Raw genomic sequence first — 17,363 nt, 5'->3', positions numbered from 1 at the left:
ACAGAACTATGCATGTAGGAGTGTTACACATTCTACTGTTCCAACAACTAACTTCTATTTGGACAACTAGGATGTCTAGAACTACACTCAAACTAGAGTGAAGAGACATAAATTAACTGAATAAAGACCAAGAAAAATTAAGAAAAAATAAAAGAAATGAATTGCAAATGAGTTAAACGAGTCGGGGTCACAGCGATGGGTAACCGTATGGGGAGACAACTGTGAAGACAGTTGCTGACCCCAGACTCACGAGGAACCCTAGGGAAATAATTTTCTGGAACTCCGGTGAAGAGCTATTGAGGGTTTGATGACAATAAGTTGCTAAGAAAACACAAGGAAAATCAACACAATCGGTATAGACAATTCTAACTTTTTAAGCTAAACAGTGAGCATTTTGGTCATTTTAACCCCAGACTTAAAATTTGACCTAAATTTCAATTAAAATAAAATAGATTAAAAATACCAAAAATAAATTTAAATGATAAATTTTGTAAAAGAAAATAAGAAGATAAGAAAAGAAAAGAAAAGAAATAAAAAAAATTACTTTATATTTATGATGTCAGATGACATCATTAAAAAAAATTGTGGACCAATAGGAATTAAACAAACAAATTTAAGGGATAAGAAGGGATTTAAAAAGAGACAAATTTCATTAAAAATCAATTCCCTTCTTCTTCTTCAAGAGTGGCCGAACCATAACCTTGCAAGCTTCCTCCATTTTTTATTTTCAAAGCTTGAAATCCCTCCATTTGCTTCATAAATCTTCATACTTCCTTCACAAAAACTTGATTTCTAGTCTTGGAAAAGCTATTGGTAACCAAAAAAAGAAAAAAAGATTGAAGTTTTGGGGAGCTTGAATTGAGATACAAAATGTTAGTGCTATGTAACTCTTTCTTTCTTCTTAAACTATGTTAAGCATGCATAAGGAAGTAAAAATTGAAAGAAATTAAAAAGGATTGTTGAGTATATTACATGGCCAAATTTCGGCTAGCCTAGGGTAGTGATGGATAATGGAATTAATTGTAATAAAATCCAATTTCTAACTTAGAATAGATGGAAGACAAGATATATATGATTATTGGTATAAGGCTTGCATGATTTGAGAAATTTTGAGTTAGGATTTGAATTAATTTTGGTACCTTGGTGTTATGGCTTGAGATTGATCTTGTTGAGACTGTTTGTTGATCATTTGAAGTGTTATGAATGATAAATTGTAGTTGGGAGTAAGGATGATAGAATATTGGGAGTGCTTCTCTTATGCAGGAAATTCGGACCTATAAGTCCAGTGAATTGTTTGAGTTATAACTGAAGTTGTGTGACTCCAATTGGTGTAAATCCAATTTGAAGTGAAACTAGACTCAAAATACCCCATTTTTCATGGGGAAATCCTACCCAAATTCTATCAAAATCTTGGTCAGTTTACTATCCCAATCTGGGTATTCAAACACTAAACCCAGAAAAATGACCAAATGAATAGTACATGTTCATTTGGCCATAACTCCCTTTAGACAGGTCCAAATAACCTGAATTTTATACCATTAGAAATATTAGACATAGGACTATAACTTTTATTAAGACCACCAAGCCCAGAAATGCCTCTAGCCAAATGAAATTGTGGACTCAAGTTAGGATACCAAACTGACCTGCACCATTCTGCCCAGAATTTCCTGGACTAAAGCTCACTCAACAAGTTTTGGCAAGATGGCTATAAATTAGTCTAAAAAAGCCCAAATTCAATGAAACCAGTGGCAAAATTTCTATAAGACATAGATTTACAAAATTGATCTTTTGACCAAAATCCAGACACTAAGGGAACTAGGCCATTTTATTAGGTTAAGTTAGCATATGAATTCTGGAAATTACCTGAGTGATCATTTGACCCTAGAACACTCATTTAGCCATATCTCCCATTAGGAAGCTCTAATTAGGATAAGCCATACTGATCTGGAACCCAAGAAACAGGGCTCCAACTTTGTTTTAGACTTGGTCCTCAAATTATAAACATAAGAACCCTAAAATGAGAGTCAAAGTTTCTGACCTGAACATAAATAATGGTAGAATAAGGTACATGAGTCCAAGCCAGTAATTTGACAATAATTAATTCAACAAAACTTGAAAATTTGTAATAAAAATTTCTGAGTGACATAGGATAACAACTTCTATGAAGAACCTTAGGCCTAAAAATGACTATAACATTACCAATTAATTAGACAAAGACAGACTCTAGAAATCGCCAAATTCTGGACCTTGAGAAAGGTTCATAAAATAACTTAGCATATGATATGAAATAAAATAAAATACTTTGTTAAGCATAAAAATGACATGAATTAATGAAACTATAGGTATGAAATAACATTATTTTGCCCAAAGTACACCTAGACTCATTTATATAGCTTGGATCGATTGGTATACCAATTAGGGACTACATATTGCAGTACTGCCCACAGGGATAATCATTAACAGATAACATATGTCTAAGATGATTGTTCTACTGGCTTTATGCCTGCCCGTTGGCCATAGTGCCAATTTTCATTATTACTGGCTTATGCCTTCCCGCTGGCCTTGTGTCTGATATGACCATTGTATACTGGGTAGACATACGGATGTCTAATTAGTATACTCCTGTGTATCCAGTCTTTATAGTCTGTCATAGGTTACTTGGGCACAAATAAAAGCAATAAGCCTTACATATAAATAAGTACATGAGAAAATCATTAATATGAATTTTATAAGACTAAATATAAGGTATATGCACAGAAAAGATCCCTATTAGCTTATTTACTTCCAAAGTTCTAGAAAACATGTAAAGTAATGAATTGTTTTAAAAGGTAACATGAAACCCACCATGCACTAATAGAACAGAGAGGACTTGTCTGGGTCTCCATAAAAAAGAAATGGGACAAAAAAAAAAGTTATACATGGAATAGTATAAATAAAAGAGACATTAAGATTAATATTATATACGACAGGATAGGATAGGGTGCTCCGGCACCGAATGTAGCACACCTTGCTCCACTACACTATAAACCGGGTAAGGGGTGTTACACCCTTAACCTTAACACTTACTTCTAATTAGGTATCTTCAACCTTCCTTTAACTTTGGTCCTTAAGATTCACTTCTCAAAGTCTATAATTAGTAATATATAAGATATATTCTATTAACTATTTCATTTAAGCTAATCTACATTATACATTTGCAGGCAACTTCAGCAGTCGATCCTATGTATCTTCAACACCCAAAGTTGCATGCATGAGGTTCCTACTATTCACATAGTTTGGCTGCCAAACATTAATGTTTTTGTTGACGAACCTGCATTTTCTAGAAACCCTATCCTTAGCTCATTCTTCTATTCTATTCATTTGATCATCGCATAACTCCTTTCCAAGATTAACATCATTATTTCTTCATTTAGATAATACTTTTACGTCAAATTACTCCTACTCCTTTATCTAATCATTTTATCCCTATTAACATGATTCATTTCCTTTAAACAGTAATGTCCATGTCTATATTAAACAATCCTATCTACTAAAGTTATTATCCAGATCTTTTAATTGAAAGGGCACAAGAAATGAAAATACTTACTTACGGATAGTCCTAGGGTTTCCTAGCCCTATGTCCCCTTTTTCTAGTCCCCTTAGGTAGGGGTGTATGTGGGTTGGTTTGGATGGGTTACACATTAAATGCCACATCGAACCAACCTCATCGATTAATAGAAATTTCAAACCACAACTGTCCACAAAAGCAGAAAAGCTTTTTTTTTTTTGGTACACTAGTTTCAGCTTTGAATGTCAGTTTCAATATCATCCCCGACAAAACAATATCATACAAAGTAAAATAGAAAAAAATAAATTTGTAGGATGCAAAACCATTGACAAATAGACAAATTGTCAATTTTAAAAAATAATAATAATAACACTTGAGAATCAATCAAATAAATATATGAAAAATAACAATTATTGAAAAAAAATTCATTTTAGAAAGCAAACCCTAATGGGTATCTTGCCTACCACACTACAATGCTACATCACAAGGCAAACCCAAATGGATATCTCACCTACCACACTTGTCAAAGTCTTGAGAAGAACAACCAGGACACAAATTGTGATTACTTCATGAACACATATAGCATATCCTCCCATGTCAACTATGTGCAACAGATCATCAATGACCCATCTTTTGTGATCATGATGAAAAAGCTTGTATTAGCAAAAAAAAAAAAAAGATTATGGGATTGATGAGAGAATTAGAGAATTTAGATGAAAATGAGGAAAGGAAGTACGATAGATTTAAGGAAAGGAGAATATGCTGATGCAAATGCAGCTATGTTTGAAAAATGAAGTAATTTCAGTTGGGTTTTTATGTCAAGAGCTTTATATAGTTCCACAATATGATGAGTTTTGATTAAATAATTAGATGGTCGCTTGAGGTTGGTTTATATGACTTGTTATTTCTATCAATCCAAACTAAACCAAAATGATAATCGATTTGAGTTATCTAAAACCACAGCCAAATCATATTAATGACAACCCATTACTTTTGGTTTGAATTCACTCGATTTCTGCAAGTTCATCAATTTGCATGGGTTCGTGTTCACCCCTACCCTTATGTAGTCTTTATTAAGCTAAGGTGTGTTTAGGTTTCTTTTATCTTACAAAGTTTAAAGAGAAAGGAAACAAGGATATAGAAGAGGAAGCAAGAGAATGGGAATGTAACACCCCTATTTGTATAGCCTGGTATATTTCACTGTTCCGGTGACTGGTGTCGGTCCGGACAATTAAGGGGATTAGAACCACACTTAAGACAACTAGATAAACTATAAACACAAATAATTAGTAATGTTCAATTAGTTAAGTATAAACAAGAAAAACAGAACAGAAGAAGTTAAACGAGCCGAAAGTCACAGCGATGGGTGACCTTCTCAGAAATGACTGCGAAGTCATTTTAAACTCAAATTTCGAACCGTAAAAAGTGACGCTGCAGTCCTTAGGACCTTTATGAACACAGTGGAAAAGAGAAAATCACGAAAAAGAACTGTTAAGCCAGTTAAATAATTAGGTCAGGGAGCCGGAAGAAATATGGAATTATTTGCAAACCGGGATGAACCGGCGAGGGGTAATTTGGTCAATTGACCCCGAGGCTGACTCCTGACCTAACTATCAAATAAAATCGGAGAAAAAAAAATTTCGAAATCGAGAATTAAATTAAAGAACTAATAGAAAAATAAAAAAAAAAAGAGAGAAAAATGAAAAAGTAAAAAGGGTGATGACATCATGCATGACATCATGCATGATGCCATAAAAGGTATAATTAATAAATTAATTAATTAGGTTTTTGTGGTCTTCCATAACTAAAATAAATAAAGAAAAGAAAAGAGAAAAAAAAAACAAAAATCACTTCTTCTTCTCCCTTGGTTGCCGCCTCACCATCTCCACACTTCCTCCATGAAAATTCTCCATTAAAGCTTGCATTTAAGCTTTAATTTCTCCACTCAACCTTAATAAATCCCCTAAAAACTTCACTAGACCTTGCAATCTCAACTTAAGAACAAGAAAGAAAGAAGAAAGGAGGAGAGAAATTGAAGAATTGGAATTATAGTTGAGATTAGTATGTTAACTTGTTATTTTTCCATTTTAAATGCATGTGTAATGGTTGAAATGAGCTTAGAATTTATGAAAGGAAATAAAAATATGGGGGAAGGACCATTGCTGAATTTCGGCCAGCTTGAAGAAGGAACATAAATTGTATGGTTTGATGCATTAGAATGAGTTTAAAAGTCTTAATTAGTTGAATGATTATAGATTGGAACTTTGAAATTGCTAATGGTAATTAAGTAGTGAGATTAGGGTTTGGAGGCCTAGGGTTTTGAGGAAAATTTTGGAGAAATGCATAAATGATGACTTTGACCTATTATGAAGTGAAAAATGGTCAATAATGACTAAAGGAGATGTGTGGGAATTGTTAGAATGAAAGTCAAATTCGTAAGGTAAATGGTCATGCTGCTGGCAGCATGACCAAGCCAACTTTGAAGGACCAAAACAGAAATTTTACAAGTCCAATTGATATGCCATCAATTGGGGATGAAAATAGACATAAAATGACACAATTTTAGTTAAGGAACCATGTCCAAAAACTGACCAAAACCTAGTGAACCAATTGACCAAAGTTGGTTAAGAGCGATCACATCACAAACTGACCAAATGAACAGTAATTGTTCATTTGGTCATAACTCGAGCTAGGAAGGTCAAAATGACCTGAAATGTTACCAGTAATTAGATAAGATATAGATCTAAAACTTTCATGAAGAACACCAACCCAAATTATGCCATTAACCTAATCAAATTATTGAGCAAAGTTGAGTTACTGACCCTGCAAAACTGCAGAATTGCCATTTAAACAGTAAAGTTTCAATGGCTATAACTCTCTCTAGAAAACTCGATTTAGGTGAATCTTGAACCGATGAAAACCTAAGACATAGTAGAACATTTCGTATGAAGGAAATCAGACCAAATTACGGACTTAACTTGATCAAATTATTGAACGAAGTTGGATCAAAAATCTGCCAGAACCAAAATTGCAGCATGAACAGTGCACGTAAACAGTAACTGTATTTTGGCTATAACTTGAGCTACAAAACTCCAATTGGGGTGATTCGAAAAGGAGAATAAACTTAAGACAATGGGAAACATTTTCTATGAAGAAAGTTTTGCCAAATTCCAACAATAAAGTGACCAATGGAACAGTGCAACTTAGGACTCCAAAACTAAAATTTACCAAATTTCCTAAAAGACATAGGATTTGAGTAAACAACCAAAACCAACAAGTTTAGTGACCAAAATGTGGTATGTGGGTGAAGTTGGAGTTCCCATACCTATTAAGCCTTAGAATGTCAACTATTTGACTTGAATAGTATAGTGAATAGTAACCCGAAACACAAAAATTTCGAGAACATCGAATTTAACATGTTAGAACTAGGTAAATGTGAAGCTAAATTTATTTTGGGATTTATGTTAAGTTCTAGTACTGAAACATTGTAAAATTGTGTGTTTCAGTTGAAAAGAATACCGAGAAAAAACCTGAGGAACCGAGTCAAGGCCAAGAGGCGACTCGCTTGAGGTTTGTGCATAACGTATACTTTTTATAATCATCTTTTGCATACTGTTTTGAATAATGTGAAATATTGAATTATGGTATTCTTATGATATTTGATTTAAATTGTGAAAGTTATTGTGTATATTTGAAATAAAAATATTTAGCAAATTGTTAAGATAAGTTTTGAAACCACAGTGTCATGACCATATATTTGGACACCTCACTAGCACGACTAGTGGGGGTAATTAGTTTTGAATTTTGATTCCTTCTCTGGAGAAGTGTTGAGGTGTGCCAGTAGAAGAGGATGTGAATGGATATCCATATATTTGAGATAGTTAGCCTTGTGATGTGATTTCTCTTTAGCCTCTGGCTATTGAGATTCTATTTGTTTCGAATGGCATGATCTAACTGTGGGTTTTATGAAATGTGTTTTGATACTTTGAAATGAACATGGTTTGCATTTAAAATCTCATAATTCATGATTTGTACTTAATTCTCATGTTCAGCCAATTTTTTGAATAAATGTGATTATATTCTGCATAAAGATTATTTTAGTATGTTGTGCACCACTGAGTCCTAGTACTCAGCGATGGCTTCTATTGCTGTCGCAGATACAGAGAATAGAGGAGCAGCAGACTGAGCTGCTGAGGTGTGAGGAGTTATCAGCTTAAAGTCTTCGGGTATAATTTATACCATAATTGTAAATATTTTTTTTCATGTATGTATTGCATATAAATGTATGGACGTGCAAATGGGTCTTGAGCAGTTTGTACAAAAATTTGTATGAAGTTTGTAATAAAGTTTATTTTGTATTTCTTTTGATGTAAATTTTGTAAGAATGTACATAAATTGTGTTGTCTCTAATGAAATATGAGTACAGCTATTTTTTTAATTTAAATGAAATGTATTGCTAGTATGCTGAGGATTATTGAATTTTAAACTTGAGAAATTTATTGAAATGATTGTGAAATTGATTGAGTTTGATTGTGAAATCCAAGTAGTGGTTGAGAACAACTTTTAGAAGTGCTTTTTACAGGTATTTAAAGAATTGGTTTCTCAAAATACAGACAGAACTCTGTCAAAATTTTTATAAAATTTGCGAAAAACTAAAATGGACCAAAAATATTAATTAGATTTACTTTTAATCATATATTTTAAATACCTATTAGAAAATACTCACCACTTGTCAAAAGTAAAAAAAATTATTTAAAATCCCTTGTGGGGTACTTAATGAGTTATTGGTAGGTGAAGTTCGGTAGTTCATTAGGTATTCTACGGGATCATGTTATGCCTTACAGAGGGGTAAGGTGTGACAGGGAAGGTTCTGGAATGTGGGGGAGAAGGGATTCTAGCAAATAGCTATAGTTCGTTCTCTTTTATATTATGTCTCCCAAACTTTGGTAGTCGAACTTATCTTCGGCATTCAAAGTTGCTTTATCACTGAATGCCCTAGAATTCTAACCCTATTTACTTGGGTACTATCTTATTTGGTATTTAGGTCACTCTCTCATCTTGTCATCACTCATGCTAAAATTTCTAATTGTCCAGTCTCAAAGAACATTTTGTTCCTTCTAAACATATTTCAACATACCACAGTGAGAGGTATTACAAGAACCTTGGGGTTCACGATTTCGGTTTCAGTTCACCCTTTTAAATGAACCTAAATTGGTAGTTTTGGGTTGGTTAGAAGTGAAACTTGCTTGGTAGTCGAGTCTACCACTGTTGCAAAAAATTAAATGAAAATGTAAAATAATTAAAACAACATAAAAGAAGGAAAACCGCCATCATTTTTTTCCTCTTGAGTTTACAAAAAGAAGAGGACAACAAGCTTAATCCAATCAACAAAGAAAAAAAAAAATGCTAGCCTAACAAGAAAAGGAAAAAAAATAAAATTTCCCTCTAATTAAAAAAAATAATAAAATTACGCTCTAGTTGCCGCTGTTTACTTACAGGAAAATTTTCACCAATTTTAATTTATTGTTATGTATTTTTTTTCCTTTTAAGAATAATAAATCATTTAATAATAAGGATTCTTTAGTTTAATCATCATTATCCATATCGATAATTTTACAGACAATTGATTTTCTTGCAACTTTTAGAAGGCTCACAAATATTGACCATTGTTCTTAAATAGTCATGAGTTTAATGGATTTAATTTTTAAATTCATACTAATATTTTAAATGTGAAATAAAATTTAAAATTGAATTAAAATGAATAAGCCAATTATAGTAATGGTTATATTTATTTAAGTGTTGTCCAGAATTGAGATTGATAGATTTAAACACTTTTTTAAAAAAAATATTTTAAAATAATTTGAAAAAAATTACTTAATTATTTTAGGGATTTATAATTAAAATATAGTAAATTTACCTTTAACATAATATTTTAAAATTATTTAAAACTTGCTATAATACCTTATAATTAATATATTTAATAGCAATTTCAAAAATAATGCTAAATAGATTCATACTCAATCAGAAAAAAAATTAATATATTTAATAGCAATTTCAAAAATAATGCTAAATAGATTCATACTCAATCAGAAAAAAAATTAATATATTTTATTTTTATTTTCTTACACTAAGATCAACAAATAAATCAAATTTGACCTTTTGAAGCTTGCTAGAATTAAGATAAAAATTTCAAGAATATTTACATTTAGTCCAAAATTGCTTTAAAAAAAAGTCTAATTATTAGACTATTTTTCAAACAAAATTTCTTCTCTTATTAATGTCAAAGTTTTTTTTTAAATAGTTTTTTTTTAAATAACCATAAAGGTTTAATATAAATAAGTTTCATAAAATTTTACAAACTTTATTTATATAGTCACATTTGATATATTTAATATTTATAACTACACTTCAGTTTTAATAATTTGATCCTTTATATTTATTAAATATTTTGATTGTGATTAATTAATAGTAAATTTTAGGGAATAGCTTATTTTTTATCAAAAATAAAAAATTAAATCATAATTTTTACCATATTTTATAAATTAAATTGTAAAATGAATTATCTTACCATTTTTTTTTGACCTTTCCTTGGAGTTGGAAATGCTGATTGGAACACTTGGAAGTTGTAACCCATCCTTTGAGGACCTTTCTTCCAATGGTGAGAGCTAGCAGAAAAATAACCCATTTCTATTTCTTTCTTCCTTTTTTCTTTTTTAACTAATTTTTCTCATAACGATTAACAACTGCAAAATGAAGAAGTTTTAAATTTTTAGCAAGGTTCTTCACATTAGATTTAATAATGAAAAGGGAAACCACAGATCTTGTTCATATGTAATTTCTGATCTTTATTTTTTAGGGTTTTCAATGTATAATAATATATCTTGATTTTAATGTTTTAATACCCAGAACCAATTATAATGTGGAGGAGATTATGGACTAGTGGAATTTTGAAGCAGAGCTTGTCAGCGGTGGTGGGGAGGGACACTCCTCTGCCGTCGCTATGGTTGGGATTGGGATGGAGGCCGATTCAGCAACCTCCTGGAAGCAGAGGAGAGGCGTCGGCAGCAGTTTTATTGAGCAAGAAAGTGTTAATGCCAACAACATCATCGTTGTCGCAGTTTTTCTCTACTCATGCTGGTGATCGTTGCGATAAGCAGGAAGGACGAGAAGCAGGAGGAGGAGGAATAGGAGTTGGTGGTGGTACTGAGAATATAACGTACGCGGAGGTGAAGAGGTTGATGAGGCTGGTGAATCTGGAGGCATTGAAGATGAAGTTAGAGATGGAAGGGAAGGAGGTCATCCCTTATTCTGAGCTTCTGCAAGCTTGCCAGAGCATGGGTGTTGCCAGATCTCAAAATGAAGCCATTGCTTTTGCTCGAGTCCTTGATGATGCCGGTGTTGTTCTTCTCTTCAGGGACAAGGTCTATCTCCATCCCGACAAGGTACCATTCTCTTCGTTCTTCATTTCAGGTGTGCTTATTTTGCTTCCACTTCAGAGTGGAAGGTGGGGGCACAGTTTTAGAACATATCTCGTTTCGTTATTCCATTCCTTTCCACTTTTTGTTTCTCTTTCTTTTTGATCTGATTTTTGTTGGGTGTCTTTGGATACTCTTGGGCCTTTTCTCTACTGCTTTATTGAGGTTGTCACAAGATTTTCAATATCGCTTCTTGTATATTATGCTTAGCCTTGCATCAACCATGAGTAAAGTTAAATCAAAATTACTGATTAGAATGGATGACATTAATGAAGTAGATTTATTTATTTATTTACACAGATCTACCCATTGAATTATATTATTGCTTAAGGGTTTGTTTGGATGAGGCTAGGGGAGGGTAAATAATGGAAGGGTAAGAAATGGTAAAAAAGGGGAACGGTAAGGAGAGTCATAATAAAAAAATTATCATGTTTGGGAGGCAGTGAATAAGGTAACGAGATCGTAATGTATATTCTTTATGTTTGGTAAGAAGTGAAGGAGAGGTAAAATTAAGGGGCGTAGAAATAAAAATATTCGTAATTATATTCTCTCCCTCCTTATCTCCTTTATACTCCAATATGGTGTGTAAAAAAAATTGAGATTTGAGGGGCAAGAGAGGTAAGGCTTACCTTTACTTATCCTTATCCCCATTAACTCAACTCTTATCAAACAATGATAATTAATTATCCCTCCTTACCTTTATTTACTCATCCCTCACCCTCATCATCATTCTCATCCAAACAGAACCTAAAGGGTAAAACTTTGCAATTTGAAATTTGCACCTCTATTTAATACTTTATGTACTGTATATGGCAAGAAAGTTGGTATCTCCTTAAATCTGAAGAAGGTTCCAACTTCACCAGCATCTTTTTTTAAACACGTTTTCTTCATTAATTTCCAATCCAGTTTGCCTGATCTTCTAACAAATGCTTCTGTTGAGTTCTCTTCTTTTAAACAGAAATTTTCCCCCCTATTATTTTGTTGGGAAAATATGCATTTCTTTTTAGTTTGTATGATATCAAAAATGTTCATTCGCCCACTTGCTTCCTAAACTAACTCTAAGAACTAAGCATGGGAGCGACCGCTTTGTTTGAGAACAAGACTGTCTTTATTTGTCTTGGTTTTGGATAGACCCAAATGGCTCACAGAAATTACTTTTGTAAAGCATATTTGTTCTTTCTGTTTAGTGGAATGAGAATCAGAGGACAGGTTTGTGCTAAATCTTGCTTCATCTTTTCATTAATTTTTCTTTTTCTTTTGTACTAGAATTGCCAAATATCATAAGATTGTTTGGTCCTTTGCTAGTTTCAGACCAGTGGATATTGTTGGTTTAAGAAATATCACGGTTTATTCCTTTCTTTTTTTTATTATCTAGTTAGTGAATAGGATTTTTTTTGAAATGGATCTATATAGCCGATCCCAACCAGTTTGGAATTAAGGCTTAGTTACTGTTGTAGTTAGTGAATAGCATTTCTTGTGAGAAAAAACTATTGGTTTTGTCATCAGCTGAATGTTGTTGAATTTGAGCTTAGTTGTGCTTCAGGCAAGTAGGTTTGATCTGTCATTTGAAGTTGGTTTGACGTTCTGCATAGAAATCTTCTTCTAAAGAAAGTAGTATCTGGCTCTGTTAACGGCTGTTTGGGAAACTGTGATTCGACTATAATATGTACAAGAAGCTTTTGTTTAATTAAGAATTCACTATCCTTTTGTTCAGTGAAATTTATTTATGTTTATTGACAAAATATTGTGAACATTTTGATGGCCTCAAGATGTTAGCAACTTTAACTTTGCACCTTGATGATACCTGCAGTTATGAAAACTCACTTGACTTTCCCTTTCAGTGTAATTCACAGGTGAGTGCATATGATGGCCATGTAAGCAATAAGGATATGCAAGTTTTTACACCAGGGTTGGGCAAATGTCCTTTTTATTTTTGGGATTGCACCTTCTGCCCCAACATCTTTTGCAAAAACCAAGGCTGCTTCTAAGTCGTTCCATAATTTAATATGTTGTTGTGAAGTCTATCAAATCTGACCAGTCAAATTTTTAAGTTGAAAAGATCTTCATTATCTTTGTTGTCATTTGAATTTCATTTAGCAAATTGGTTGTCTATAGTTGCTTCTCAACAGTTTCCAGCATATATAAGAGCCCAATAGATTTTCAATGGATAGCATGCTATTTAGCAAAGAAATCCTCTAAGCTGAGACTTGTAACTCTCCCTTTGTTCTGACTGAAAGTTCAATGTGTTTATCTTTCCTCCAATATGGGGAAGAAAAGATGTCTTATAAGAGTTATCATCCACTGCATTCTATGCCTCTAAATTTGCTGTTGGAAAATAATACTTATCTTGCTTTCTGAGATGAGTTAGTTTTCTGGTGAGACATCTTATTAGCAGTCTGTTTGACCAAACCACCTTCCTGAGTTGAACAGGGTGGTTATTTGGATGAGGGCCATTTCTGAACATAACCTCTGCTTGTTAGACCTATTTATCCTTTTTGACCAGTTGACTTGTACAATTTAGGATCTTCTATTATTTCGTGAATGAATTGGCATTATTTAAGCTTTTACTTGTTTATGAGCAATTTTTTCAAGGGGACTTGATTTGGTTCATTGCCAGAGCTAATTCTTGTAACTGTCTTGCCAAACTTGTTTGCATATGAATCTTTTAGCGAACTAATCTTGGTAAATTCAAAGCACCTCAAAACCTTTTCTAGCTAATACATGTATAATTCTCCTCCTTTCTTGATGCTTATCTCAGGTAATAATTAGTTCGTAGGGCAGAAATGTGATGCTTATACATGGAATTATCTGACAGTCACTTTGGATGTATGCCAGCATCTGTGTGAGTGTTTTTCTATTGATGTGTAAGCACACAATGTTAAAGGCTGATGGATGTTCTAAGACGACTAGTTATGGAGAACTTATTTTTATCCCATGCAAAAGTTACACAAGGGCATGATGCCGAAACAGAGATATATATTACATGATATGCTCTTTAATTTGAGCATGTATAGCTACCTGAAGTAATTAAGTTAGGGGATTGTATTAGGGCAATCACAAAATGTCCCCTGACAAAGGGATAATTATTCCCTTATCAGACAATTTACTCGTGTTTTTTTACAGCTGATACAATAAATCTTGGCTTCGTTCAATGTATTATTCATGCCTCAGTATGATCATAATGCTTGAATTAGTAGCCTTATGTGTATGATACGTTTGCACTGCTTATTTTGGTTAGGGCTAGCTATGCTTTGAGCTTTTTCAGGCAAAGTTTGCTTGGCTTTAATATACTGCCGAGCAGATCAAAAGGGCAACTGAGTGCTGTTATGTGCAGATCGAAAAACAATAAGCAAATTGTATGCTTATTGGGTTATGTACTTGATCAGCATGAAGGCATAATCCCTATCTTTGGGTTTCACTTGTTCTTTTTTACTAGAAGGGCCACATAGTTTAGTTTTAGTTTTGGAAAAGTTATGTTTTAGGATTTGAATAGGACCCAAAACTTTTTATACTTGGCTTCGTACCTTCCTCTTCTCCTCCATTGCTTGTATATTATTATTATCATCTGTATACATTCCATGCATCATTGACCCTTTTCATTGTGGATTGAGTTTGCTCTTATTTTATTTATGTTTTCAGGTGGTAGAGCTGGTTAAAAGGGCAATACCTGTTGCCCTGACTAATGAAGATGATCCTGTGAGGACTGAGCTAAAAATGCTGCAGGAAAGGAAAGAAGAAATTGATATGCTGGCACATAAGCAAGTTCAGCGCATCCTTTGGTGTGGGCTTGGGCTAGCTTTGTTGCAGATTGCGCTATTCTTTCGTCTAACATTCTGGGAATTTTCATGGGATGTGATGGAACCTATTGCATTTTTTGTCACGACCACTGGTATAATTGTAGGCTATGCCTACTTCTTGTTCACTTCAAGAGATCCAACATACCAAGACTTCATGAAGAGGCTTTTTCTCTCCAGGCAGAGGAAATTGTTCAAGAAGCAGAAGTTTGATGTTGAGAGATTCAAGGAATTGCAAAAGAAATGCAAGACATCTATGGATGCCACTACCTGTCTTAAAAATCGTGTAGGGTGGGAAGTGGAATTGGAGGATGCTATTTATAAGGACTGATTTTTATTCTTTGCCGTCATCTTCCTCGATATTGTTGGACTTTTCACATATTTCATGAGAATTTAACACGGTGACCATATCAATCTTGCCTGTTTTATGCAGGCTGAGCAAACATTTAACTTCTTGCTGGCTTGTAGAATCCACTTTTCAATCTTTTGATATGTGGATTCTTCCATGCCAATGGATTAGAAATTTTTTTGATACTTGCATTCCATCCCAACAAATTATGACATATACTTGTACAATGGACCCGGATATATTGTGCTGTACTTTTTGTTGTTTCAATTCCCTTATAATTTTAATTATGAGATACTGGAATTATTTTCTGGCACTTGATTTCCAGGTGCAAGTCATGTAGCCTTTGCATTCAGAACCCTTTTGGCTTCTTGGTGGACAAGTTGTTCCAAAGGCAGAACATTTAGACCAATACCTTTCGTGTCTATCTCGTTCATAAGCTCAGAAGGTGCAATTAAGGTTGAAAGGTTTTGATACTACATGCTCACCGGAGTTAAATCACAAGGTTTGATAACATATCCTGAGGTTGCTATGGTATGCAATTCTCTATAATTTCTCACTCTTCCTCATCAACTTTTTGCTTAGGGTTCATCTGGATCACTGAAATCTGAAGTAATTTCAGGAATTGAAATTGAGGGATAATACTTCAAAATTAGAACATGGAACTGGAATTGCCACCATGTTTTTAATTTCATTAATTTTATATACGTTATACAGTTTTTTACTTATAAATAAATGAATGAACGTATAAATATATAATTAAATTGATCTAAAATTAAATGAACTCTTTTCTTCTTGCCTCCTCTTCCTCTCTCTCTCTCTCTCTTTCTCACTTATTTTTCTTCTTTCTTTTCTATATGCCTCTTTGTGTCTATCTCTTGTCTAGATGCTTTGTTTGTTCATTTCTTTTTTCCTTGGATGCTTTTATCACTTTGTTGATTAATTTTTATGGAAGGGTATGCTGGCCAGTAGTCTAGCTGGCAATAATTTATATTAAATTATTAATTTTACTATAAGCAATCTGCTGTTAGGGGAAAAGAATATTAGATTTACAGCATACAACGTATTTCTTTTATCATGATCAAGAAGCCTGCCACTTTCGATGATGAGTTCGTATAGTTGTTTTATGATTTATTGCTATTTAATAGGAATTTAGGAATATGGTTTAAGGCCTTTTGATATCTTTAGAATTATTGCTATTTGAATTTCAAATGCTTAGGTGGTGGAATTCTAAATTTTTTATGTTATTAATATGAATATGAGTAGTCTTTTTCTTCTTTCTTCTTTTTTTTTATTTTTTATTTTTTACAATTCGTTCAAACTCGAGAACTCAAAACTTTGGAGATTACTCTAATACTACTGAGTAAAGCACAGTGATTCTTTCTCTCTCTTTTCTTTTGGTACGTAGAAAGAAACATGAGTAGTTGCTTTATATAGGTAGTTAATCCCATACAAAGTGAACAAAACACTTGATGAACAAGAGTGATGCACAATGCCATTGATTGAATTGAGCAAAGCTCTTTATATGTTAATGAAGTGGCTTGGGGTCTTGTTGCACTCATTCCTTCGGCATAGGTCTTAAGCCATTTTAAAATGGAATTTTCTGTTGCCTCCCCCAATACAATGGAGCTTAGGCTATGTTTGGTAAGCTGTAATACAATGTAAAATAATCAAATTTTGTATTAAATTTCAATAGAAAATTATAGCATTGCTTCAATTGTGTCTTCTTTTTTTTTGACGTTCATATAGGGAGTACTGATCTTCATCATAGACAGGAAGCACTCTTTTTCTTGTGTCTTTGAGAATGTAATAAAGGCTGTTTCTTCATTATCAACAGACACTTTGCTCTGAAGCTCATCGACATTCTTGGGTTGGGTTGGGTTGGGTTGGGTGGCTAGGTGATACCACCTGTAGAGACACCCTGCAGCTTTTCAATAGCAGACAAGTATTGATGTGAGTATAATTACCTGACATTTAATCTGCATAGGGAAATTTACAATTTGGTCCTTGGGTTTTGCCTGGTATTACACTTTAGGACACATGGAGCAATTCCAATGATTCTTCCAAGCTTCATTCTCTTCCAAAATGCACAAAGTAAAGTATATATAATAGTACAAATCAGAACCTGCTAACAGGGTTAACAAAAAGGGACTTGTAAAACAATAATTGACCTACTTTACTGCACATGTCATGCATCAATT

At 33.2% G+C, this 17,363-nt stretch overlaps 1 protein-coding gene across 1 annotated transcript; it reads left to right on the top strand.

The window, feature by feature from the left end:
- Positions 1-10,186: 10,186 nt before the first annotated feature.
- LOC110669697 (calcium uniporter protein 6, mitochondrial) lies at positions 10,187-15,478 on the top strand. Its single transcript, XM_021831461.2, has 2 exons — positions 10,187-10,989; positions 14,662-15,478. The coding sequence occupies exons 1-2, from the start codon at positions 10,465-10,467 to the stop codon at positions 15,145-15,147; spliced, it is 1,011 nt and encodes a 336-aa protein (XP_021687153.2). The 5' UTR covers positions 10,187-10,464; the 3' UTR covers positions 15,148-15,478.
- Positions 15,479-17,363: the final 1,885 nt, after the last annotated feature.

The sequence above is a fragment of the Hevea brasiliensis genome, chromosome 16, assembly GCF_030052815.1.
Source record: "Hevea brasiliensis isolate MT/VB/25A 57/8 chromosome 16, ASM3005281v1, whole genome shotgun sequence".
NCBI lineage: Eukaryota > Viridiplantae > Streptophyta > Magnoliopsida > Malpighiales > Euphorbiaceae > Hevea > Hevea brasiliensis.
Note: the sequence above shows the minus strand (reverse complement) of the source record. Positions and strands in the feature narration are given on the sequence as shown.